Source organism: Anticarsia gemmatalis, chromosome 11 (genome assembly GCF_050436995.1).
Source record: "Anticarsia gemmatalis isolate Benzon Research Colony breed Stoneville strain chromosome 11, ilAntGemm2 primary, whole genome shotgun sequence".
Classification (NCBI taxonomy): domain Eukaryota; kingdom Metazoa; phylum Arthropoda; class Insecta; order Lepidoptera; family Erebidae; genus Anticarsia; species Anticarsia gemmatalis.
The window spans coordinates 1,962,529-1,990,238 of NC_134755.1; the positions used below are offsets into that span (position 1 = coordinate 1,962,529).

General features: G+C 32.6%; 1 protein-coding gene across 2 annotated transcripts; it reads left to right on the forward strand.

The window, feature by feature from the left end:
- Window positions 1–106: 106 nt before the first annotated feature.
- On the forward strand, window positions 107–27,655 carry LOC142976692 (transmembrane protein 135-like). 2 transcript variants are annotated; one of them, XM_076120199.1, is made up of 11 exons: window positions 107–199; window positions 312–420; window positions 16,882–17,070; window positions 17,603–17,736; window positions 18,074–18,197; window positions 20,147–20,298; window positions 23,297–23,387; window positions 24,791–24,943; window positions 25,521–25,661; window positions 26,052–26,218; window positions 27,195–27,655. In XM_076120199.1, the coding sequence occupies exons 3-11, from the start codon at window positions 16,912–16,914 to the stop codon at window positions 27,244–27,246; spliced, it is 1,173 nt and encodes a 390-aa protein (XP_075976314.1). In that variant the 5' UTR covers window positions 107–199; window positions 312–420; window positions 16,882–16,911; the 3' UTR covers window positions 27,247–27,655. The 2 variants fall into 2 exon arrangements, with proteins under 2 accessions (XP_075976314.1, XP_075976313.1); XM_076120198.1 differs by lacking the exons at window positions 107–199; window positions 312–420 and adding an exon at window positions 4,082–4,258.
- Window positions 27,656–27,710: the final 55 nt, after the last annotated feature.

Genomic DNA, 27,710 nt, shown 5'->3' on the forward strand with positions numbered 1-27,710 from the left:
GTTGTTTACATGGTTGCTAGGCAACCGGTATATTGATTTCACATTATCTATCAGCTACCGTCAGTCTTCAGTTATCTATGTTACGATAAACATTTTGTCACAAATATTAGAAGAAAATATTGTTGGTATAATTTTGAGTGCTTTACCCAAATTTATGGATTTTTTGTAACTCTGTAGCTTTACTCCACGAACAAATAAGGTTAACAAAACTTTATATTATATAGAAAAGTGTTTTCGTAATCCATAACGATTTAGTGTTACAATCTTGGAGGTAGAGAATATACTCTTATATGAATATTTGATATATTTAGTAAAAAAAACGGAAAATCAAGAATATCCCCGTGGAAAGATTTGTTTTTGGATGTGGTGTTTGGACCAAGGTTATATTTCTATGGAATACAGCTGCTGTAATTGACAAAGGTATGTACTCTACTCTCAGTTTATTTATTACTTAAAGTAAGCGTTACACCACAACAATTGGTTGATGATTAAATGGTTATAATAATCGGCTTCTATGCAATAGTTTTTACAACAAAAGTCAATCGCTAACCGGAGTCAATCAAAAGTCAAGTGATAGATAATTTTCGGAACAGCCTAAGATAAAAAAAACCAATAGACTACAAAAATTGTCTTTGAATATCTTACCAAGTACCATACACCTGTATAGTTATTATTTACATACTTTAAACGTGTAAAAAATCTTCTTTTCACGATAGCGGCAAAACAGATTTTTAACGAGTTGTCATATATGTTTCATAGTCACGTTTTCTTCGTGTTCTATTTGGAAAATTTTGAGGTTAGTTAAAAATACTTACTGTTAATTACGTGCAGTTAGTACAATCATTTGTCATTAGAATTATTAGTAGAAACAATATTTTGAACTGTAGAGCAGTCTAACGTAACATCCATACTAATTTATACGTCATAAGCATGTTTTTGTTGTTGAGATCAAATAAGTGCTATAATGTTTCAGTTGTTAGTAACTTTAATTTTAGCATTGTTAACGAAAGATGACATTTCTCGATCGTTTTGGAAGGACCTTTTACCCAGTAAATTACCCCATTAATTAGCAGCTATCCTATTTTAGTAGTGAATTCCTTCTTTAACAGTTTTGACCGCAAATCGCCTATTGCAAATCAATGTAACGACCTAGCACAAAGTACTCTTCAAAATCTTGGTTTCCACAAACTGTGGAATTTGTAATTAATTTATTTACATTAAATCTTTGTTAGTAAATTCAAATATGTTAAACGATAACTAGTACATATTTACATAATATAATCCAAATTCTAATCGGTGTAACAGCTGAGTATTATAATTTCATAACATATTCAACTTACTCGTAGTTGTTACAAAGTTAAGTTTACAGACATGGGAACCATAGCAGATGTTAATTTATTATAATTTCGATATGATAAATATAAGATAACCTTGAGAGAAAAAGGCTTGCAAAGGTTAAAATTGTTACATTCTTTATTTATCTAGAGTATTGCCTATCTTGACATTAGCAAATGTAAAAATTGTTACTTACCCTGAATTTTGGTTATCGTGGTACTAAAATTTCTAATGTTGGCATCAAACTACTCAAACTCAACAACAAGTCTATGCTGAAAAAATGCATGATGACGTCATGAATGTGGCCTTTACTGAAAAATACCAATGCTTAAAGTAAGAAACCGTATATTTCACACAAAAAAATACTAATCGTAATCGTCCTATCTAAAAATAAACAGCAAACAAATAAATTCATTAATCTTGTTAAGCATCACTCATTTATCTTGTTTGATATTATCAAAATGGATGCGGTTGCGAAGTGGCAATTTATTATATCGTTAAGTTGTTATTTAGGAAAATATTAATCTTCGAATAACTCAACCATACTACATACTCCTGCCCGCGATTCCGTCTGCGTAAACTATAGTCATAATAATATGGCTTATTACACTCACAGTGCCGGTGGGTTTTTCGGGTCTCAAAGTTTAATCAAAATCGGTTTAGCGGTTAAAGAAGACAGATAAAGCTACTTTCGAATTAATAATATCGAAAATCAACAATCGCAATTCGTCCTCAAAATATTTGCCTTCTTAAAGAAAACCTTATTTACCAATTATAAACAAACCTTTGAATCTTGACGAATGATGAAAAAAACGTGCTGTTTTTTTTTCTTATACAATATAGTGTTGATAATAGTGAAAAGGTTCCATTAATACTAATAATTTATGTCCAGAACATAATTATGCAATGCTACTTTATTTACAAACATACAAACAAACATTTTACCGGCTTATACAAATATTTTAATTTGCTATCAGGTAATCGAACAGTACCTACGTAGCTACTTTCACCACTGCGCCATTCGCGCAATCTATATATTCTATATCATGCTTCTAAGAATTTGATAAAGTTCTGCACGCTATTTATTTCGGGGAATCCCCAATACGTATTGTGCTAGCTTTTGATAATAATCGCTGACTGAGTTTTACTCTATTCTGAGAACATATTTCAACTTATGCGTTGAGAAGACTTTATTAAATAGCGATATTTGTTGCATATTGTTCTCCTTTGTAGGGTTAATGACCTCGAATACCTAAAATTCATTGTTGATAGCTTTAAATTTTAAAAAGTTAAGTACATATTTTTTGGGACTGTTTTTGTTTTAAATTAATCGTCGGTAGTGATCGGAAAGCACAGTTTCTTTTAACCATTTGAATTAATAGATAATTCGAATGGTTTTATTTAAATTAGATAATATCTATATTTATATTTTTACTTAAATACACAGTGATTTTTTTTTAAATGAATAAATAATAGCATATTTACAACTTTTTTAAATGCTGATGAAATGAGCCAATTTATCTACATATTTTTGCTCTTGACCGTAGGATACTACCTAATACATTATTGTATGCATATGAGCTGCTTATCGGGCAGCTTTAAAACACTAGACAAACAAATATCAAAGTTCCCTTTTGCACCTATAAACAAACAACTTATTAGAGAGTATGCAAGGTCCTTGTACACAGAATTGTAAAAATTAACTCAGTTTATGAAGGGACCGAAAGTCCTTTAACTTGCATTCACACTGTACATACAGATGGAAAAGAAAAACAAAGAAATTTAAAAATAATTACGCGTCGTAGTACCATAGTAGTACTGGGAGTTTCTACTAATTTTGTTGAACTATGGTCATACAGCTATCAAAGTTCCCTTTTGTACCTACTTATCAGCAAGATGCACAACGCAATTGTATGTCTACTAATGCTACTAATGTATAGTGCAGCTGACAATGACCTGTTTGATATGGCTACTTTAATTTTATTGGGAAAAACAAAGATTTTTTTATTTACTTTAACTAGTGACTTTAGTTTTCCCGCTGCTACGACATCATTTTATTGCTGAGTTTTAATATAAAAGATTTTCCCGCGTTCTACCTTCTTCGGGAGGTAATTTACAGATATCCTATCTAACTGCTCCTATACACTTTCTAAAGAATTTTCATACCAAATTAAATATCTTACACTCAGTAGTTTCGGCTGTACTTTTTCCATTAGTCAGTCACTCAAAACGAAAGAGTTCTATTATGATATACTAGCTGACCCGCGCAACTTCGCTTGCGTCACATAACAGAGAATAAGTCATAATTTTACCCGATTTTGTAACATTTTTCAATGGTACTCGGCTCCCATTGGTCGTAGCGTGATGATATATAGCCTATAGCCTTCCTCGATAAATGGGCTATCTAACACTGAAAGAATTTTTCAAATCGGACCAGTAGTTCCCGAGATTAGCGCGTTCAAACAAACAAACAAACAAACAAACTCTTCAGCTTTATAATATTAGTATAGATTAGTATAGATAATATTAGTATAGATGTACATAAATTGACTATTCATTATAAAATATGTATAGATTAATAATAATCTAGAAAAAACATATATATTATGCCAGGATCTCTACTAGCTTGTTGTTAGCAGTTATCGAAGTTCCCTTTTGTACGTACTTATCAGCGAGATGCACAACGCAATTGTATGTCTACCAATGCTACTAATGCACAGTGACTTTTAGTTGGCAAGTATACAAAGCGGGCAGCGTACGTGCGCACGAGACGATTCTACGTTCATACTGGTCAAAGTACGCGATATTTAATCACAAATGTTTTCTTTTTAAATCGTTCGGTATTAAAAAAATAATTCATGTGAAACAGTGTTTGCTAATTTTATTGCAGTGTTTTGTTTTTTCTTTTTGGATTATTTTATGGGTAAGTTTTTTTTTTATGTAGAGTGTATTTTTTTCGGGTGTAGAGAGTAGGTAGGTAAATATTTTTTTAGTAATGCGGAGTGTTATTTTGTAATATTAATTGTTCATTTGAAAATGAACACTAGTCAAAGGGTCAATAATATACCTACTTACACAATTTTAAATAAAATTTTAGCAAAGACATATAGGAGAGTAACCTATATTGGACCACTTTTGACATTAGATGAAATAACATCGAATCCCTTTAAGTTACAAAAATATAAACTAATTCATAAGATAACATGGTTAAACAGCTACACGATATCAAGGTATCAATATTGCACCTCAGTTCCAACTAGTGAAAAAAAAGGATTTTGTGGAGGCTGTCCTTCGGTCCAAATAACGTAACTGGTACCCTTATTTGGACCACTAGGTACTTAAATCGTACCAAAGAAAACCTGTTCAAGAAAAAGCAAAGCTATTTAATAAGAATATTGATTTATTTGTATTCTTCAGTACAATCAGCCTTAAAAAAGTACTGTTCTAATTAACCAGCCTTTTGGAATCACAATATTTAAGAAAATTAGCAACTTATGTTAAAATAAACAATTTAAAGCTTCTCAACATATTAATTCAAAGTTAACAAAAATAGTTATCAAAAATCATATAATATAAACTAAAAATTAGGAACTTCTAACTGAGTAGGAACATAATTATCTTTTTGCCTCATAAAACAGCTATCGAAAATCATATAATATAAACTAAACATTAGGAACTTCTAACTGAATAGGAACAATTATCTTTATGCCTTATTTAATTGGAACATGGTCACATATCCGGATTAGAGGTGCAATTCTTATGACACCATCTGTAAAATATATATACACCATCAATTAAAAAATTATTCAAAATTTTCAATCGGTTACATAAACTGGACCGGTACAATTTAAGTAACTCGACATGGTACAATATAGGGAACAGTATAATTTTACAATAATTTTAAAAATAAAAAATAACCTCTGCACATGAAGTATCTATTAGCTATTGATCAAAAATAATACATATCGACGTAATTTTTTTCAGATTTCATTATATTATTATACACCTTATTTAATGGAAAACTCTTTAGGCAAAACACGAAAAAATAACATGCACTCAGTCCAAAAAAGGTTTTATTTTGTCTAAGACGTTGTATCTGTCCGGCGTGCTAACAAAATGAAGGAGTGTTGGTGGCGCTTTAGTCGAGTGATTTTATGTTGACATTGCAAAATAATATTAATAATTACTAGGAAATACAGACGTGGTACAATTTAGGAGCCGGTACAATATAGGTTACTCTCCCCTATAAATATTTGTTTATAAATATTATAAACAATAATTTTATTGTGCTTAAGTCAGTGTTTAAAATGCAGTGAAATTATAATAATAATAAATTATTATGACGACTATAATATCTTACCTGAATAAAATTATTTATTATTTTACGTATTTGATTAGTTTGAAGGTCATTAAAATAATTTTTCTCCTTGTCAACGCCTATTACAATAAGATGTCAAAATGACAATGAATGCTTAATAATAACAAAAAAAAATTTTTTTAAGTACCTACATACAATTTTGATTATTATGTTACTAATATAATGTTAATGGGTTAAATATGTGATAAATACATATTTTGTGTGATTAGGCCGCACCTCCCGTGTTTTTTTTATTACGAAGTCTTTTTATTTTCACACGGATATTTTTATAGTGCGTTTGTTCTTTGGGTACAATCTGTTTATAAGTCCCCAAAACCCTGATACGAAAACAAAAAAAAGGTTTTTGTTGAAGATTTCTTTTTCTTGATTTGGAGAAGTTTTTATTTTCCTCGCGGTCTTCGATTTAATTTTCAAACTAAACAGAGCTTGTACTATGTTAAACAAATAACTGATAAATATGCTTATATACTACTAAATACATATTTATATAGATAAATCAATAACCAGGGTCAGAACAGACAAAAGAGGTCATCACACAAATATTTTTCCCGGTCGGGATTCGAACCTATCACACGCAGAGCTACGATTATTGCGGTGAAGTGACTGTAATAACCACGGCGCAAAATGTGCAATTAAAATAATAAAATATTTTCTTTCTTTAATAGTGGAAGATTTCTTTAAGGAATTCCTGATTAACTCCCAAAACCATTTCAAACCCGGAATCCGTACTGAACTATGATTATCAAAACTATCTATTATATAATCAGTTGATGACCCATACGATATAAATGACAGTGATAACTTAATCTTTAAGTAAAACTAATGAGTGTGTGATTTGTTACATTACCCGCTTAGTGATAGCAATTGGTCTGATAAGAAGATATTAGTGGGAATTTTATAACTCTTATAAAAAGTACAGGAAAGCGATTGAACAAAATTAATGTTCTTTTTAAAAGTCACTTTTTAATAATTTACTTACATACATAATATCACGCCTGTTATACTCGAAAGTGTAGGCAGAGGTATATGATATTCGCGCTTTGCCATGGACAATGTTAGTTCCATGTAAAAGGGCGTATTGCCGATCACTTTCACGTTCAAAATTCAATAACAAAAAAGTTATGTGGATGGACCCTAATGGGTCAAATCTATACATATAAATCAGAACACTAAAAATATTTATATTTAGATTGGTGTTCTACTTATTATGTATTAAACTCTATATATTTATAATTCGATAAACAATAACGACATGTGATGAAAATAATTAATTATCCTACGTTATAAATATCCTACTAGTGATAATGTAATTATATCCAGTAATTAACACACTCATTAAACAGGTAATTGCAGTTTTGTAATATTATGAAGGTTAACCCATTTTTCTTATAAATGAGCGGCTAAACGGTTTCTTGAACACTTTTTTTTCAGAAATCGGAATTATTAATTTGAAAAACTTAGGTCTTTAATATTAATTGATTATCTTTGTGTTTGTTTGTGTCATAATTCCTATCGTATGTAGGATTCTTTGCGATGTTTACAACCTGGATTAACCAGGTTGTAAACATTGTCATTTAGACGACTTCTCATGAAAGAACGAACTTTTTCACGTAATATATAGTCCTAGAGTAAATAATAATCTGTACGCAAATTTTCATCGAAATCAACTTCAGTCGTTTTTCATGAAAGATAAAAAAATATTCATAATGATCCATTCGAAAATATAAACGCACTTAAATCATGAGTAGATTCAAAAAACCAATCTTGATTTCTTTGTTAACCTAACAATTATAAAAAAAAACACATAGACTTGGAATTCTAACCCAAGTTATCAGAATCAGCTGTGGTATAAACCAAATCCCGGATGTTAGAAAATAGATTGCTATTCTAATATATTTACTAAAGGCATTTTCCTCATACATCATGTAAAAATAATTTGATAAGAAGATAATATTGATTTGTTTATAAATAGATTTTTATGAATATGTTAGGAATTTGGATTATACTTTGATGACTAATATCAAGTGCGTGATTGTTATTATCAATAGGATGCATTAATCGATATCTATTTTTATATTAACGTTAGTCAAAATATGATGTAGGGATAATACGTAATAATGTGGTTGTAGAAGTTCTTCATCAAATTATTTAGATATTCGAAAACGTTAGCTCCTATGTCTACTTGTCTTGCATAGACTCATATTTTAGGCTTTTGTTTTTCTTTTATAAAGAAAAGAATAAAATGAAAGGAATCTTTGACGTCTCCCTACCCCTGTGGGGAAAAAGGCGTGATAATAATATTATGTATGTATGCATATTCAATATAACTGCATTTTTTTAATCGACTGAAATGAAATGGCCATATGATGTAATCTCAACGATATGCAACTTACACCTTCTCATGTTTGTTTTCAAAGTTTAAGTATATGTGTGTATTGTGTTCGAGCATCGAATCTGTGTTTACTGATTTAAATATAAAGTTATAAATAAACAAAGACGGTGTCAGTTCGTCAATTATTCAATTAAATTGACAGCCTTGAGTTTGATTGATTAGTTTCATTAAAAGGAAAGTTTTGATTGTAATGTTACCGGTTCATTATGTCAGTGCTATTTGAAATATTTAGATTTGACTCAATTTAAAGTAAAATTTTACAGGACTTCTTGTCGTATAAATAACCACTAGTAAAAAATCGTGATTACTTTTGACTGAATGTTTAGTTTAAGGATTTCTAACCAACTTCGAATAAGATTAGGTTCTGAATTTGTCTGTACTTTTTATTCTCTCTAATCATACCATTTACCCACATTTGATTTATACACATAAAACATAGCTTTTCTACCAAAAATGTGATGTGTAAGAATGACGTCACAAAAATCGTGACCTATTCAGCCTCGGTCCATTTCTTACAAGTAATAATCGACCTTATAATTAGCGACATAGAGTTCTTATTAAATCTTAGGGTTATTGAACATCGGAACGTAATGCCTGGGTTATCTGTGGCTTAGTGCAAATTCGTATTAAGACCGCCTAATGACGGAGTTGTTAAGATAAGAGAATGATGATATTGTGTTTGTGTGAGATTAATTTAATGAGATATAAGATTATAGGAAATATGTTACATTGTTGTAAGATGTTATCTGATTGTTTGTTATTTACTTTGTATCGGGGGGGCTGTAATATATCACAGTTAACAATAATGTCAAAGACACTATACTATACATTGCCGTTTCTCTTAGGTTAAAGTGATTGACACGTTACGTGGAAGCAGTAATGTACTGAGTAGTGACCATCAACTTGACGTACACTAGTTGTCAACTGAGACAGCAGACGAGAAGCGCATGTAGGGTTTTGGTTATCAACTAAAATATTGAATGCATGAAGAAATCACATTTGAGTACATAGTTTCATAAGGGGAAATGACGTACAAATTCTCCCATTATAATGATACGGAATGAAAAAAAATTGGTTTAAGATGACTTTGCAATCCTTCAAGTAAAACAAAAGTTTTGAGATTTCTTAGGCATTTAAGGTTAGCTCTCGATGTTTCCTTTCAGCGTTTTAACAAGTAACAATCAAATCTATTACCTTCATACTTGAGAAATCATTTGCTTAACAACTACTAAATGACTTTTGATGTGTTGGGGACTTTGCATGCCCTCAATAAATGTGTTAATAAATTTTAGGCATGCAAGGTTCCCTCACGATGTTTTCTTTCACCGTTAGAGCAAGCGAAAATTATTTTAATTTCTCATAACTTCGAAAAGTCATGGGTGTATTGCTTCGGGTTCGAACCCGCAACCACTTGCGTGTGAAATGCCGACTTAACCACTCGGCTATCACTGCTAGTATTTACATAAAACATGACAAAGGAAATACACATTACAGTTGAATGTGCAGCGCGGTTAACATTGCAGCAACATTTGCGCCAAATAGCTAATGAATCGACCTATTGTTAGCTTTCGAAACTAATTGGCACCTACTATGAACCGCACATTTTTACGCTGCGTTTTGTTGAGGGTTTTTCGATATTGTATCCTGTATTTTTTATTTATATTGTTATGTTATATTAATGAATGTCCTTGTCAAATCGTGTATACATTTTTAAATTTTGGAGAGAAGATTGAGAAAATAAAATGTGAGAAGCAAGAGTGTCGCATCTTTATAATTATGTTAATAAGTTAATATTATAATATTTTATATATTATTTACCTACGTAAATCTACGATAGTTAGTCAATTCAACCCAGAGATTGAATGGTATTAATGACTTATTAGAATAAGTCCACGTATACACTATTAAAAAAAAAGTTAATATTAACACCTAAGTATTTTTGCTATGTCCAATACTTACAATAAAATAACTCTTCTGAACAAAACACCTTGAATTCCAGAGCAATTCCACCTACATAAGTAAGAAATTGAGAGCACCAGTCGTATCTACAAACGTAATGGAGTCTGATTGATACGTAGGCGCTATATTATTATGTACATGATAGCACAGCACTCGTCCATTTACATTGTGTGAACTAAATTGTTACATTTTAAAGTAAAAAAACATTTTTCGCTGTAATAGTCGATGAAATGCTCACTTTACCATTGTGCTGGACTCAAAACTTAACCGTTCTATCATTCCAGAAGGAGATTTTTGTTCAGCTATGTAATGTAATTTTAAAAGGAGTTAATGGTTGTGGAGCTTGATAGCGATAGCCTTAATATTTTTCTTATCAAGAATTTCTTAGTTCTAGGTTTTAATTTTGTTGCTCTATAAACTACTACTGTACTTATACAGCTAAAAGTCTCACTAATCGAGGTTGTAGAATTAAACAAACTGTCGATAAAATGCACTTCTACCAAATGCCAAGTAATCTGGATTAAAGTTCCTTGGTAGTTTCGCTCTAAAAAATCTGCTATTCACAGACAATTACAGACTAAAATATGAATAAACTTTAAAAATAAAACAGCATTCACCACTCTGTCTCCACACGACATACTAGTGCAGTCAATTAAGCTAATAATAAAAAATAATGTAATAGTTAATAGAAATTGACAAATATTTATTAATCATTGATTTATCGATAGTTCATCAACTATATATGGCGCATCTTCGACCGGAGGCACCGGTTGACTTGAAATGATCCTGTGACCGCGCGCTCTCCGCCCTCTATCTCGAAAACGGTTCACGGTAAAAAAAAAATTCAAACAAAATTTGTAGAGAATTTTATACTGTACAATATTGGTAATGAATACGAATGCAAAAATTCCATAGGAAATGAGATATTTACAAAAAAAGCTCAAAAAACCGGTTTTTGGGACTTTGGACCTTGAAATTTTATAGTTGCGTACACCCTACCATATGTAGGTTTGGAGACAACTTTTAGGGTGTCAATATACAAGTATTTACAGACTTACAGCTGGGTATCTCGAATTCCGAGGTGAACTTATTATAATGACTGGACTATACGCCGCATATATTTGACGATAAAACTAAATGAGAATATGAAAGTGAGGGTCGAATCAAAGTCAGTTAGTATGTGAACGGCCTAATAAAAACGGATTGAAGCTTTACACGTTATTACAGTCACATGTGGTCAATATTAACATTTTCAAAGTGATTTTAGGCATTAGACTTGGGTAATAAAAGTAAATAAACTATAAATAACATGTAAACTCATTAATGTCTCACAGCTGGGTATGGATGTCGACAAAAGAGCATGAGATTTTTTGCAAAGGGTTTTGAGTCCACTATACTGGGTTAGCGTAGTTTGAAGTTGCATACCTTCAGATATTGTTCAAACTTCTATTGAAATTTATACCTAACAGAAATTTTGTTAAAACCATTTGGCGATTATAAAGAGTGGCCACAACTTCCTTGTCAGCTCTTCTCATTGGCCCCACCTTCCGAACTGGCGGTAAATTCACTCTCTGTATTATTAACTATAATAAGTGTTAGCATTTGACCTAAATTAATAAATGATTTGATTTTGATTTTCTTTAAAAACCCGTAGTACTTGTTACTGGAATCAGGAGTTCAACAATTTTAAGCAAATAGAACGATACTCAATCCAAACTAAGGGAAGCTTGTAGTATGGTCCCTAAAAACTGACAAACATATTTTAAATTAAACATCGATATAATCACAACGCACTTTCTTGCTCATCGCAAAAATAATCGTCAAATTCTAATCACTAAAACAAAAAAATACGCGAGTAAAGTCGAGGGCAAAATGTAGTTTTATAACAAATATATTCTCAGAAATAATTTAAAATGCATTCATGTAACAGTTTATGAAACAAAGTGTTTAGTTAACCTTGTATAGAAAGACTGCAACAGGAAATTAGCACCCAGTTTCATTACACTATGCAATTGTATATTGCAATATACTACAGTAGTTTATTTTGTCTTGTAATATATAAGGTCTATACTAGTAGTATTTTTGTTAAATAATATTAAATTATGTATCTAAAGTAGATTGAAAAAAAAGTGAATTTTAGAGTTAAGAATAATTTAGGGAAGTTTGACCTTTCAATTGTAAAATAAATCCTTGGGTTAAATTATCCGTAACGCACTGGTCATTCATATTACAACAAATCGCGAAATCAAAAGTATAGGATGTCACGTACGATGTTTAATTGATCATAAATGATTTTTTAGCATTTAAGCGACCGATGCCACTATTATATATTTTTAAATCTATGCCCCAATATGTTCACCAAAAAACAATGCAATTTCTGTATTCCTAAAACCACAGCTTTTAAACTAACCTATGTTATAAAAAAATTCTGCGCGATAAACCATACTAAAAAACCTATCTAATGGTATGATGTATCATATGACATGCATCACCAACATAATTCTTATTCGACGCAAAAATAAAGCCCCAAAAATATGTTTCTAAAATCCAAAAATAAATATAAAATTTTCTAAAAGGGTTGTTTCATATTTAAGGGTGAAATACTCGTATATAATCTTATCTCGTTTGATGTATGCAATTAACCGGCGAGCACAATATGGATGCCCATAAAATTGTTGATAGCTAGCCATTAATCAGGTTAATGGGTTTATAAAAATACTTATGAAACTTAAGTGGTCACTGTGCGGGGTTAAAATTTTCTAAAATATTTATAACCAAAATTTTAATACCTCTGTAGCGCAGTTGATATCCGACTGCTAAATACGCGATACTGGTATTGATTCCCAGGTTGGACAAAACTGCTTTTGATATTTTTAAAATTTATATTAGATTATTCCATAGGGGACCTAAGATTCTTACTGGTGGTTGATGGTGGCTGGTTTTTTAGTGTCAGCACCACATAACCCGGGTTTTCCCCCGAGAACATTCGGGTATCCGAAAAGAATTTACCCCTCGAGAAAAAGAAATGGTGTCATAAGATTGGTAACGTGCCCGGTAAATAAGACTAACATTGTCAATGACGAGACGGCATGTATTTCCTTCAACTCTGACTCAAACTTCCTATACCTGTGTAATAGTCGTCTGAGCGTCTCCGTGCTTCGGATGGCACGTAAAAAGTCGGTCCCAGTTGTTGTCAATAAAAAGAACAGTCGTAAAGCCATGTCAAAGACCTTTCGGGCGGCTTGAACAACTTTGACACCAGGTTGACCACTAACCATACGATAGATAGATAGTTGAAACAATATCGTTAGCTTACGTATTCCAAAAAAAATGCTGTTTTATAATAAACAGTGGTCTGACTACATTTGAGACAATTACAAAGTTTTTTAGCTCTATGTTTTAATTGCTAATGAAAGTGAAGGTCAATTAAAAATTTAAATTTTATTATATTATTTAATTTGAATGTGTAATTAAATATGTATGTCGCAGTCCACAGTGCATTGTGCACACAATGTCATATTTATATTCATGAAAGATTGTAAGTAAGTTGGGTAACCTTATAATAGTATAATGAGTGAAATTTTTAATAAGATCTAAAACAAACTAATTTTAAAAAGTAATGTACGTATACTGTAAGATAAATGAATTGGAAAATTGAACAACGCTTAAAGAGTTTTTTTTCAGAATCAACGAAAACCTTGTTTAACACTTTCTATTATAGATACAAAGAATGAAACACCATATGTGTTCTAAAAATTAAGTTCAAGATATTTATTATTTTGTTTTTATTACAAGATAATGGAATAGTTAAAGTGTTAAGTCAAGTTGTAGTTGTATCAAGTTATATTTGAGTTGCAACACTATTGTATTATTAGTGCTGAACACAAAAATTCCTACCCTTTTTAAAATAACCTAACATGACCTACGAACTCGAAGAAAATTAGCCTCATTATTATTACAAGACACCCTTCATTCGTCATACATTACACTCTGAATGACATTATGTTCTTAGGCCAACCGCGTCATATCCCTTGCTTGTTTTATTGTATAAAAACATTGTATTGTAGTACATAAATAAACGTACTATTGTGACCACTCCATTGTTATATCGAGCACCATTTGAATGGTTTTTCGATAGTCATTGCCGGTTGAATAATATTGTTATAATTATCTTACAGTTTCCGATTGCGTGAAATTTAATTCAGTTTTGTGCGGATGTTCAATGAAATTGTCTAGTTGTAGAGCATTTAAATCTCAATTTGTAATTTTGATAATATCGCTATACTTTTGTGTCCAAAGGCATAATATGGGTGTTTTTCTTACACCTCTGTCTCAACCACTACGCTGTTCACGAAGAAGAATAAAATTTAATTAGATATTATGTCATTCACTAATTACCAGTTAAAAAAAAATATTTTAGTGTACAACTATTGTTTTACGTCTTATTTTGTTTTTGAATTCTTATTAATTATGTCATAAACATGATTTCTACTTCAGAACAATGGTCCATATAAAGTACATGTGTAACTATATTTTTTTACTTGACTTTGTTTGACATTGGTAATTTGGGTAAATAGAATTGTATTGTTTTTTTATAATGAAGGATATCAAAACAGTTTTTTGTTGTTGTGTTTAATAATTAGTTTCCATACTTTTAGTTAACGTGGTATAAAAATTAGGAAGAGTGGCGTCAAAATGGTAACAATTATCTTTCTAAAAATATTAGTTTATTAATTTGATCTTCATAAAGGCAGAACGCAAGTTTAATCTTTTTTTAGAAGATGCGCTCACTTGTCAGTTAATATCATGTGTTGGAGCTATATCTAGTATGAACATACTCGTACAGCCCTTAGATGGGTGGTCACTGAACGCTAGTTAGCTATAAAGTCTTCATGCTGCGGCGTATTGACAATCAATCTCAAACGTTGAAAATTACGATAACATACATTTAAAAACCACTATTTCTCTATAATTGATAGAGGCGTTACTATATGTGTGAATCTACCTAATATGTATGCTTTAAGTCAGGTCATTGACCGGAAAATAAACAAATTCTTCAGATGAAGCAAAAAAAGCATAGCTAACTCTTTAGGCAAATTCTACCTTTGTTCCCTAAGGCTGTATAAATATGGCGTTGTACTATCACATGTTCGCATCACATTAACAACACAATATTGTTTATGCTCGCAACGTTTTATTTGATCCACCACTAAACCGCTAAATAAGGGTTTCATCAAACTGGGCACATTAATATGCTAAGAGCCTGTATTTTTCTTTTAATTTATGACCTTACTTTAAAAATCCTGCTATCTTTATTAATTAGTTATCTACGCAGCAAGACAAAAGCTTGGCACCTTCAATAAGGCTTTATCAAAGCAAAATATGAACTTTCTACTCACCACTTGCATAATTTTTATTCAACACAACTGCTTCATGTGTAATAGAATTAACGCGAACACGCATTTTAAATTTTAAATGCCTAAATGCATTTAAATGCCTAACGTTTCGGCGCAGGTTGCTTAGGCATTTTAAGGTAAAATGCGTGTTCGCGTTAATTCCCGTATTCTATTATACATTAAACATGCATCGCGAGAGTTTGAAAGCTATGACAACTGCTACAATTGAGTGAATTAACAGATTTTAGGTATTTTGAATGAATTGCTAGCTATTCATTAATGCGGCCATTTCACCATAAAACTTCACACACTTTCAAAATCTATAAAACACAAAAAGAGAATCTAGTCCTAGTTCGCCCTTTCAACGTATCATATCTCAATTTAAACATTCATAAACAGCTCACAACTTTACGCTTGATACAAACTCACCCTTCACATGTTAACGGTCTTGACCGCAAGGGCTTAAGGTTAAGTTTCTCATAACGTGTGAAGGTCACAGATTTGATTCCCGACGGGGAGTTTTATGAAATTGTATCGGTCTGGTTATGACGCTGGATGACATTCAGTGAATATTGTTAGGATTACATACATCATTGAGGAGCTCGTGGCTTAGTTAACAACAGCCGCACGGATCGATCTCTGAGGTTAAGTCATGCTTGCCGAGGTTGATTTGTGGATGGGTGACCATCTTATACATATCGAGTTCCTCCGTGTTTCGGAAGGCACGTTAAATTGTGGGTCCCGGCTGTCATTTTCGAAGATCTTTGACAGTCGTTAACAGTAGTCAGAAGCTTGAAAGTCTGACAACCAGTCTTACCGAAGGGTATCGTGTTATCCCAGGTAACTGGGTTGCGGAGGTCAGATAGGCAGTCGCTCCATGTAAAACACTGATATTCAGCTGCATCCGGTGAGACTGGAAGCCGACTCCAACATAGCTTGGAAGAAAGGCTAAGCTGATATATATAATGTTAGGATTACATACAAAATATGTATGTGCAAGGTTTAAAGAATGTGATTTAAATGCGTTACAAAATTTAAGAGGTATGGAGTTTTGAATTTTTTGATTAGCTTGTACAAGTGCATTAACCGCTAAATTCAAATCTGTATTTTTGGTACAGAAAGTATAATATTTTGTGGAAAAACATCCTTCACGACCTAAAGGTCGAAGAAGATGTAGGTTTGAATGCATAAGTATTAAAATAAATGACATCTTAGCTATTGTAGCGGAAGGAGTAGTTAGAGGTGTATGACAATTGACAATAAACCCAAGTTTCGTCATTAAAAATGCTAGTCCCATGTAATAAAGGGCGAGCCTCTTGCCTTGTATCGACTACTGTCAAACTGCGGGCTACTATTAAGAAATATTCTAGAAAATATCACTTAGGCATAAATAATAACAACATACAATTTAATTGTTGCAGAACTAATGTACTAGAAATAAAGACCTCACAATGGTGGCAGTGAGCAAGCATCTATTCGAAGAGCTCTATCAAAACGTACCATGTCAAGCGATAGTACATCCATGGACCGACAGCTGCTCGAAGGCTGCTGTCACGGTGTTCACCAACTCCGTTATAGGCAGTGCAAAGTTTTATGCTATAGTATATTTGGTAAGGATTTTTCAAGTATTCTGTAGCGCAATTCTCAAAAACTCAAATCATCGAGTATCGAGAGTTTGACATTTAAAATGCACTGCCAAAATAATTTCTACGACGTCCGCTAGAGGCGCTGATCAGATTTTCATACAAAGTTTTTCGATTGGTTGACGATACTCAATAGTAGTATAGAATCGGGCTACTGGATTACATCTATAAGATATCCTGTCAACCCCTTCAGTTAAGCTGGAATCGATCAGTAGGTGAAGCAACCTTGTCGCGGATATTCGGTGGGTGGCCGGTCCCGGTTGTTGTCATTAAGATAATAGTCGTTAAGCCACGTTCAAAGCCTTCGGTTGCTCGAACAACTTTGACACTAGGTTGAACACTAATCATCAACGTATGCACGAGCTGAGAAATAACTGTTACTTTCACGACTACCTGAACTCAAAAATTCTCGGTACTTATTAAAATACAATATAACATTTTTTTTTGCGTGAGTATGATTGTAAAGACAGATAAAATGATCTAAAACCTTGTATTTTAGGTACAAATCTTGATGCGAGGTAAAAAGATGGCTAAAAAAGAGCAATGGATCAAAATGGGAGAATATTACATAAGATCCACTGCTTTAGGATTCCTAGTATCAGCTGGAGGAAACCAACTCATATGTTTGTTTAGGTAAGGTACGTGAAATACGGATGTTGATTTCTTACTTTAAAATCTATTAACTTAAAGGCTAAATTGAGGTAATTGAACCACTTACTTACCAACAAATAAGGAAAACCTACTGGAGTTAGGTTGAAGGAACTAATGAAAGTCTGTTTAAAATGTAGGCAGACGTTTGGCATGCAAAGCTACCTATAGAACTTACTTGTATTATACGTGCTGTTGATTTAAATGGAATTCAAATAAAAAGAAATAGATCTTAGTTTCCACGTAATTGTCAGCAATATTTAATTGCCGTAAACACAATTATTGAAAATTTTATATCTTATCTCATTCTATCTCTTTTCAGGAGAATATTAGGAAAATTCACATACAACTCTTACTTGACAATACCCTTTGGGTTGACTGGACTATTTATATATTTAGAACCTCCAAGCAGAAGAGGATTGGTTATCAACTTGTTTTGTAATCTGGTGAGTATAATCATGTCTTCCAAAATGCAACAAATTAAGCAAAACCCTGACCTCCGGATTTTAAGGTACATTTAGCGGTAGTTTATCTATTCAATAGCGTTGAAACTCATACAAAAATATGCAATTTAATTAATAAACTACCGCTAAATGTACTCAGAAACCGGGCATTAGACTATTAAAGTATAATTAAGTTTACCTCTTAAAAATCAAATGCTCATGCCTCTAATATGTAATGATGTAAAGCAAGCTCGACCAAAGCACATATGAATCATTGAAGATTATTTATAGATCAAAGGTTTTCAGTAACGTCTCTTTGGCTTAGTAGTGGTTTCGCCCTAATTCTGTTCGCCCGGATCGGGCGAATGAACTACTTCCGATTTTTAATATATTTTGGGGCCAGTTTCGCCCGAAACAAATTTTATGGCGGGCGAATCAGGTCAAACAAAATTCAGTAATGTACTATTCGCCCAAATACCTATGCCTCAAAAAATAAGTCATTATTTAATAATAAAATATTAAATTTTATACAAAAAAGTACAGTTGCGTACACAATTGTTACTTAGGTACATTAAATTTTGTTTGGTGAATCTGGTTTTATCTGTATGTCTAATATTATGTGCTCAACAAATCAGCTATTGATTAAAATTGAATGTATATAACTACTCATCATCCTAGCGTTTTTCCCGGTTCCATCCTCAGCTTTCGCTTTGGAACTTAGGGTCCGCTATCTAATCTAACCAAATTTGGCGGAATATCTACTTTTCCACGGAGCGACTGCCATCTGACTTCCGCAACCCAAAGGGCTAGCGATATTCTATGGTTAGTCTAGTGTCAGTTTATTTGAGGGTATTGACTCCCCGTAACGATTGTCAAAAATGTTCATGACAACCGGGACCCACTGATTTACGTGCCTTCCGAAACACGGGAGAAGCGATATTTTGTTATTAAATACGCACACATATTTCGAAAAGATGTTTTCACATCAATCGAAGACATGGTGCGTGCCTCTATTGGTCTCGCCACGGGGCTATCGCTGCTCCCAATGTATAATGATATGTATATGTTACTGTAAAAGCCCGAATTGTGGTAAATCCTAAGATTTTCCGGTAAAACCTAAGATTTACCAACTCTCAATGGTAAAAGTCCGAAAAAGCCAGAGTTTAAAAACTATGTTACGATATATAAAAAAATCCTCCTTCATAATTATGTTTATAACTATTTCACGGTATAATTATATACTGTGACATAGTTATAAAGAAGGAGTTTTGGGCATAGCGACATGGGTAGGTTAGGTTAGAAGGCTAAGGTGGGAGCGAGCGAAGCGAAGCTCCCACCTTAGCCTTCGTGGTTATTTTTTTTTAACCACCCAGAAGGAGGAGCCCCGCGAAGCGGGGCTCCGGCGACATCTCGATATTATCAAGTGAATATAGGTAAAAGTTAGAAATAAAAGAATTGTTCGGACTTTTACCATTGCGAGTTGGTAAATCTTAGGTTATACCGGAAAATCTTAGGATTTGCCACTGTTCGGGCTTTTACAGTAACATATATAACTACTATGTCAGACAATCAAAGTCAAAGTCAAAGTTGAAGTCACTTACCACCAGGCGGGCCGCATGCCTGCTTGCCACCGTCGTGGTATAAAAAAAAAAGTTTATGCGGTAAGTAAAATATTTTCTTTAAAAATATTTATACACAGTGCGCTCGACTGTACTACGTATTTTGTCAGAGGCATAATAGTATTTGGGCGAATAATCCATTACTAAATTTTACTTGACCCGATTTGCCCGCTATTAAATTTGTTTCGGGCGAAACTGGCCCCAAAATATATTAAAAATCGGAAGTAGTTCATTCGCCCGATCCGGGCGAACAGAATTAGGGCGAAACCACTACTAAGCCGTCTCTTTCACTTATGGTTAAAAAATAATGACAATTAAATTTTGTTTTTGTAGTTCATCGAGTACTACCTAAGGGTTTTCCAGAGAGCAGGATATCTATCAATAACGAAGTCGAAACAGGTTCTGATGTTCATGATAGGCAGTTCTCTGCTGTTCTATTTAATGAGGTTAGAAGGAGAGAAGAAGGAAAGGACTCCTTTATTCTGGTAAGTGAATTTTTGAAAAACACTGCCTTCAAAACAAAATGTCACGTTATTGACACTCCGAAACAAACATGACCATATAATAATATCATCAACGTGAGTGTTCAAAGTTAAGAATTATCTACTGACTTGAAACCTAATAAATTCGGTTAAAATGATTTGATTACGTCTAAATATTTTTTTAAAGAAAGTAACACATTATAGTGACATGGTGGCACAATATTACGCAATTAGCCAGAAATTACACAATTACAAAATTACCCAGAGTACCTAACTATAAAATAAGAATAACCTCATTACTTAACTTTTTTACTGTACTTTGTTGTAACTATATAAAAAGCGAAAATAAAAAAGTCCGTATTAATTTTTTACTAAAATTTATTTTTAAATGTATCTCTTTTTTCGATTTCTAATTGTTTACAACAATCAATATTTATATACCAAATAAACGACATTTAACAATACGAAAGGACAATCCATAGCAAATACAACTCCAATTTCTCGAACCCGCAAAACGTCAGATAATTAAGTAATAGACACACGCCTATCTAAGTCCTCGCATTATGTTCTAAGTAGGTCGAATGGGTGCAGATGTACCGGAGTAACGTCATGAGTTAAGTTCCCCTTTATCTAGAGTCGACTGATCCATGTTAGGAGACCTTTAGACTATGCTATTTCATACTGTAACTAGATATTTAGATTTAGATTGCCTCAGGGGCACGGTCGGTAGAGTCTTCGACTGCTGACCACGGGGTCCTGGTTTCATTTCCCGGGTGGTTGTTTTTCCTCTAATTTGTATGAGATTTTTCTGAATAGTAATCGGGAGTTGGTAGAATGCCTAAGGCGGGTAATTAGCCATATCCTACGTGGACGGAGTCGCAGGCAGAATCTTAATATTATAAAAAAGAGTTAAAGTTTTCTAAATTGTACCAACATTTTATGGGTGGCTATGCACCAATACCATACCTTTAATTTATGTAGGTATCCTACTAATATTATAAATGCGAAAGTTTGTGAGTATTTATGTATGAATGGATGTTTGTTACTCTTTCACGCAAATACTACTGTATCGATTAAGATGAAATTTGATATGTAGGTTGCTGAAGACCCAGAATAACACATAGGCTACTTTCAATCCCGGTATTCCAGAGGGATCGGGATTTAAATGGGAAGGGTTTCCACGCGGACGACGTCGCGGGCGGCCTCTAGTTTTAAATAATTAATAACTTACCCAAATACTCTTAAACACGTAAGGTGTTTGCAATGTCATTATCATTGTTCAGAGTACCGTGGGATCAACTCCCACTCGGAAAAATAAGCGTGTGTTGAATTTGGTACAAGTCAATTATGTTTATGTAAAATTTTCCATAACGTTTTCGCAAAACACGAGGCATTCTTTAAAGGATCATAACTCCTACAAAAATGACAATAGACATGAGTGGTTCACAATATTTTGCCAGTGATTTTGCTTAGGAGTCAATTTACCTATTAGTATTTTTTTTTAAACATTTACCTAATATTTCTATACGACATTTAGTACGACGTACTTTGGTCTCTAGCTACCCCAATGGGAACGAAATGTAATTTAATGTATGTATTCCGTAATAAAAAAAAATTGCAAGCAATTTATAACACATTTGGATTTATACACATCTTCAACAATATTAGAATTCATCTAAAAATATACACAGAGGCAATTAAAGTTGCCGTAACGCAGACAACATGTTTTACTAAAGTTCCACAATAGTGTAATCTAAAAGGTCCTTAATCTGTTGGCTTAGTGTTTTCAAGTAATCGTCGTTCGTTGACTTAGTGAGTGGACCGTGTTTACATGGATGATTTGATGATAGCCCCGACTAAAATGTTTGGACACCGACCTTATCTTGAGCTTGACCGATTTCTTCACTAATCTATGATAGGAATTAGTTGTGTTCGTTTCCTTGTACTTTAAAGGCTATAAATAGATCGAATATTCAACGATTAGTAGTCGCACTACATTTATTAAGAAATATTTTGTATGGGTAACATTTTGTTATGAAACTACAGTGTAAGATCTCTTAGCAATTCCCTTTTAATATTTTTTTAAGTAGCAAAAATTTACACCGTATTTATTTAAAACCTTATCCAATCTAAGAAGACTAACCTAATCAGTGAACCAACTATAAGATCTTGCATTGAACAAATAAATACACAAAATTAATATTTTACACCCAGTGGTATACAAATTACTATTCAAAAACCCTGTAATAATAGTAAAATCCTTATAAATCAACCCTATGAAACCGTTTTATTTATTTGAAATAACTAACAAGTATCGCAGTCAAATTTTATTTACAAATAAAATATTTTATCGTTTTTATCATTGACTAACAAAGGGGCATTAATATTTCACCGCTTTTATTATGAATAAAAAGATTTTATTTGCAAAATATTCGATGCTGTATTTGCCAATTTAGTTGTATTAAACGATTCGGTATTTTAAAAACACTTGCTTGATTTTTGTAGTTACAAAATAGTACAAACGTGATTGGTAATTGTCAATTTCTGATTCAATACTTTAGTTGCAGTTTTATATTTTACATCACTGATTAAAGTTTTTTTGGTCTTTTTTGTGTTTTGTGTTATACATGCACTTAAATATCTGTGGTAGGTAACTTTAATAGAAGAGAAGAGAATATTATAGAAAGCTTATTTTAATGGCATTACGTATGTTTGTTAGTTTATCCCATTTAGAATTTAACGAAATATGAACTGTATACAGATGTAATATATTTTACATCTGCCTTTATTATGTTAGGAACAATTTGTTTCTGGACCACAAAAGTGTTAATTTAAATAGAATAACTAGTCAACGATATTAATATCATTTGAAGTCATTTTGTAAGCAAAAGCTTGTTTGCGTTAAGGTACAATATTGCGTAGTTTAATACAGCTATCAGAGATTCATTAGGTGTCTGTATATAATCATCGTAACTCAAAATAAACATTGATTTTGTTCCAGGTTGTACACGCCAGAGAAAGTGAGAAAACCTTCCAACAACTCGAAAAATGTATGTCCACACGAAGGCGATTGTAGTAAATATGTATTTAAGGTATGTGATTATAAATAAACGACTTTCAAAGGGTCTTACGAAACGTCCTATTGTAATTAGTGATTTGCTTCAATAAGCATTCATTACTCATGATAATTAAATCAATGCAATGTTGTTACAGTATTATGAAGTAGCTATTATCTTGATTTTGAATGTATGTGTGCAATGGAAATGTCAGTTGGCTTGTTTGGTTTTGACCGTTGCTTTAGTGCCGATAATATTTTTATTTAAATGTCTTTTAACATTGCCTTTCTAAAAGGTCGATGTAAGTGTTCTAGTAAATACCTTATTTGTAAATCTGTTGACGCATTTGCTTTAAATGACTTTGACTTGTATAAAGGCAAGCTAAATTGAGGCTTTGGTCATTTCATCCCACTTAAAACTTATCCCGCGGGATAAGTTGTCCACATTAATATTTTTATTATTTTTCTTTAGTCAACTCATCCCGCTTTAAAGAAAAGGTAAAAATGTACTGTATTATTTGAAATATTTGTACATTCGTGAACAAAAGTGTTGCTATAAATGTGGTGTTAAGTTTATTACAGTAGGAGATGAGGTTAAATAAATATTCTTTTTGTGTTATAAGCTGAACATTCAAAAATGTCTGATGAATAGGTATTATTACTCACTTATTTATCGATATATTTCCTTTCTTTTTAAATAAATAAATATCATTGGACTCACAAACGGTCATTTGATTCCAAACTAAGCAGAGCTTGTACTATGGTAACCAAATGACTGATAAACATACTTATATACTTCTAAATACATATTTAAATAGATACATTGACATCAAGGCTCAGAACAAATACTCGTGCTCATCACACAAAGATTTGTCCCGGGTGGGATTCGAAAGGACAACTCCCGCTCTAAGAATTGCTCTTGTGTCGCGGGGACTATTACATATGTTGGGACACTTATTAATAAATAAAACGTAATTTTTTTTTAACTTGTTGACTAGACTTAGTAGTAGTAGGTACTTACTTCCGTAATCAATTCCGAATTTTAAGAAGTAGCCATAAGGGGCAGTGTCCATAATGAGTAATAGTCCATTAGCGAGTCGGTTGCCACACAGAGAATTAGCCATAATACGCGTGAACCACTTTTTTTCAAGTCTGTACAAATCGTAAAATATATCAGTGGGATGAGTTGTCCGATTCAAAAATTGTACTAGGACAACTCATCCCGCGGGATGAGATCAAGCGGGATGAGTTGACCAAAGCCTCGCTAAATTATAGACTCGTTTTTCGCCAGTCATATTTTTGGAAATGTAAAGAATAATAAAATGTTAAAGATCAAAAGTACAAATGTCTTAAAGTAATAGAGGAAATTGCAATTGAATTCAAGCCCACAGATTAGTCCTTGGCAACAGAAAAAAATATTTTGTATGTTTTTCTTTTCAGGGCTTTTCGGCGTACTTCGGAGTCGGTCTTGGTATATCTCTGGCCAGATTGATCCTGCCTAAAATCAGTAGACCAATCAAAGCGATATCATCAATAAGAGGGAAGCATTTCAAACTGGCGTTGTTCTTTGGCAGTTATATCGGTATTTACAGAGTACGACTAATTTAAGTCTGTGTATTTTTAGTTACTAACTATATACACCATAAGTTATTATTGAACTTGAGCTATAGCAGGGTTTCCCAAACATTTTTCTAGCGCCACTTTATTATGATTAGCGGACCCCTATAAATTGCTTACTTACTTTTATTTGCAAAAAAGTTGATATATGGATACTGGTATTTTACTTACATAAATTCTTTTAAATTTAATGCAATGGTTGATTCTGCCACGCGGTTTTGTGTTGTTACATGTATCTATCAATCGCTGAACCGCGCGACGTAACTCTTATGTTATCTGCGGACCCCCTGAAACAAGTCTCCTCAGACAACATAAAAACCACGTCCGCAGGGGTCCGTGAAACCTAGGTTAGGAAACTCTAGGAGCTATAGAATTGATATTATAATTATTCCAATATCATTATTGTTCTGTTTATTAACCCATTATTATATAACCCATACCCATTAAGCGTACATTACGCTTGAAATTGAAACACTACCAATTCAACTACAATGCAAAGAAAATACAGATTTTATTAATGAGTTGGTTTGATAAAGTAATATTTTGATTCTAGGCTGTGATATGCTACTTGTGCCGTAGAAAAGGATTTGATTCAGCGTTATACGCCTTGCCTGCTGGATACCTTGCTGGATTGTCGTCATTGTTCAATCCCAGTATAGGACTGTCTATAGCTTCTTTGACTGCCGCTTTTAAGGTAAGTAACACTTGCGCACTAGGCCAGGCAGTATGTTCTGAGCGTAGTTAAGCAATTAAGTATTGTAAACTAGCCTTTTTGTGATCTCGTTTGGGTCTTGAGTGAGTTTTTATGATTTCTATGACTTAATTCTATGACTATGACAATATACCTAATATTCACCTATTATTGTTAACGTGTCTTTTTCACCATTCTGTGTGTCTGAAATATATGGCAGAATATTAAAACGATCCTTAAGGTTTACTGCTTTTAGATCGCAATCCCCTGCTTTATTCACTGCCTTATTCTTCTGCTAAGTACCACTCTTCTCATCCTTCTCCTCATCATCATCAATCATGCTTTTTTTTTATTTCTCAGTATTTTTACACAGCTTTCTTTATTTTCTTTCAGCTGTATTCAACAATATTATACGAGAAAAAGATCCTACCATCAAATATTCCGCTACCAGAGCTGCTGTATTGTGTGTGCCAGGGTGCTCTGTTCAGCGCTCGAGTGATCGATCCTGATGTATGCCCCGGCTATGTGTTCAATCTCATGAAGAGTGTGAGCAATGGGAAGTAAGTTTACTTGGATTTTGAATCAATATTATAATTTTGGAATTAACATACTCTTTAATCGAAAATAGTTCGATTTGTTAGTAATGATTTTTTGTAATAATTTGACAATTTTACTTTATACATATTAAGGCATTAAGCCTTCCTGTTTCTGTGAATTTTACTGTGAATATCAAAGTTCTATCCTCAAGTCGGGCTACAGACATTTTCACTTGTACACGTTTTTATAGTAACAGCCGTGTACCAACGTGCTTAGTACGTATATAAGTAAATAGCAACATACTGGTTTTTTGTATATTTGCACATGTACTATTACCTAAATACCTACCTCTTTGGAGTAAAGAGCTGAGAATATAATAATAAAAAGTGTCATATTTCATCGAAATGAAAACGGCATGCGACTCAATTTAATACATTCCTAATTGATTCAGACCAAATCTTACGAACCCTCTCAAAGTTAATTACACTATACATAGATTTATAGTGAATAAATAAAGGCACAAACTATGATTTATGACGACAGCCTTCCAGACAATGACTGATTATTTTAATTTATACATCATATTCTTAATGCTACGGTCAAATCGTTACTTGGAATGTCTTCTGCAATTTATCTTTGAAAAAGCTTAGTGGATATTTTTACTATTTTAGTCGCAAATTTTTTATAAGCTTTAGGTATTATTGCTAAAATAAAGGGTGACCCCTAGAGATTTAAAGGTTAAATATAAAATTTGGTCTCGATCATAGCGTTTATAAGAAAAGATTGTTTAACGTTCAATGATGCAGCAAAAGAAGGTTATTTTATAAATTCGGATATTTGTTACATTCAATGCAATGAAAAGTCTAAGCAGAACCCATATTTTGGTAATTGGCTAATCAGTTTATATTTGAAATTTAGTATGGGAGAAGGCGTGATTTTGTAACAATATATGTATGTATTCATGAATATTTAAAACAATGATTAATTGTTTTGTTTCAGAATCGACTTAGTAGCAAAAGGATTTAATGACGTGATGACAAAAGCAACGTGATAATAATAGGAAAATTATTTAATACTTTTATTTGATTGATCAAAATAAAAAAGGGTGGACCAAATATAATATTTAAGTTCTTTGCAATACGGGTGAAATTGTCTTGAAATACTTATCTAGCTAATTATAGATGTGAATGTTTTGGAAAAAGAACTGATTGTAATCTTACCTATTATATGATAATTTTGTTATTTAATTACTTACTTTGTTTTGCGTCATATGTTATGTGAATATATTATAATAATATCTAATGAAAACATCGGTGAAGGAAAACATCGCGATACAACCTTGCACACCTGAGAGTTCTTTAACACAGTTCTTGAAGGAACGCGAACTCTCCAACCCGCACTTGGCCAGCGTGGTGGACTCAAGGCCTAACCCCTCCTTTATCACGGGAGGAGACCCTGCTCAGCAGTGAGACAGTTATGAGTTAAATTTATATTATGAAGATACGTCAAACGGGC

Bases quoted from the DNA above. Each gene is read 5' to 3' on its own strand.
- LOC142976692 (XM_076120199.1), top strand. From the start codon at position 16,912: ATGGTGGCAGTGAGCAAGCATCTATTCGAAGAGCTCTATCAAAACGTA. The intron at 17,071-17,602 runs GTAAGGATTTTT...CTTGTATTTTAG, and splicing joins TTTATGCTATAGTATATTTG to GTACAAATCTTGATGCGAGG. The intron at 25,662-26,051 runs GTAAGTAACACT...ATTTTCTTTCAG, and splicing joins CTTTGACTGCCGCTTTTAAG to CTGTATTCAACAATATTATA.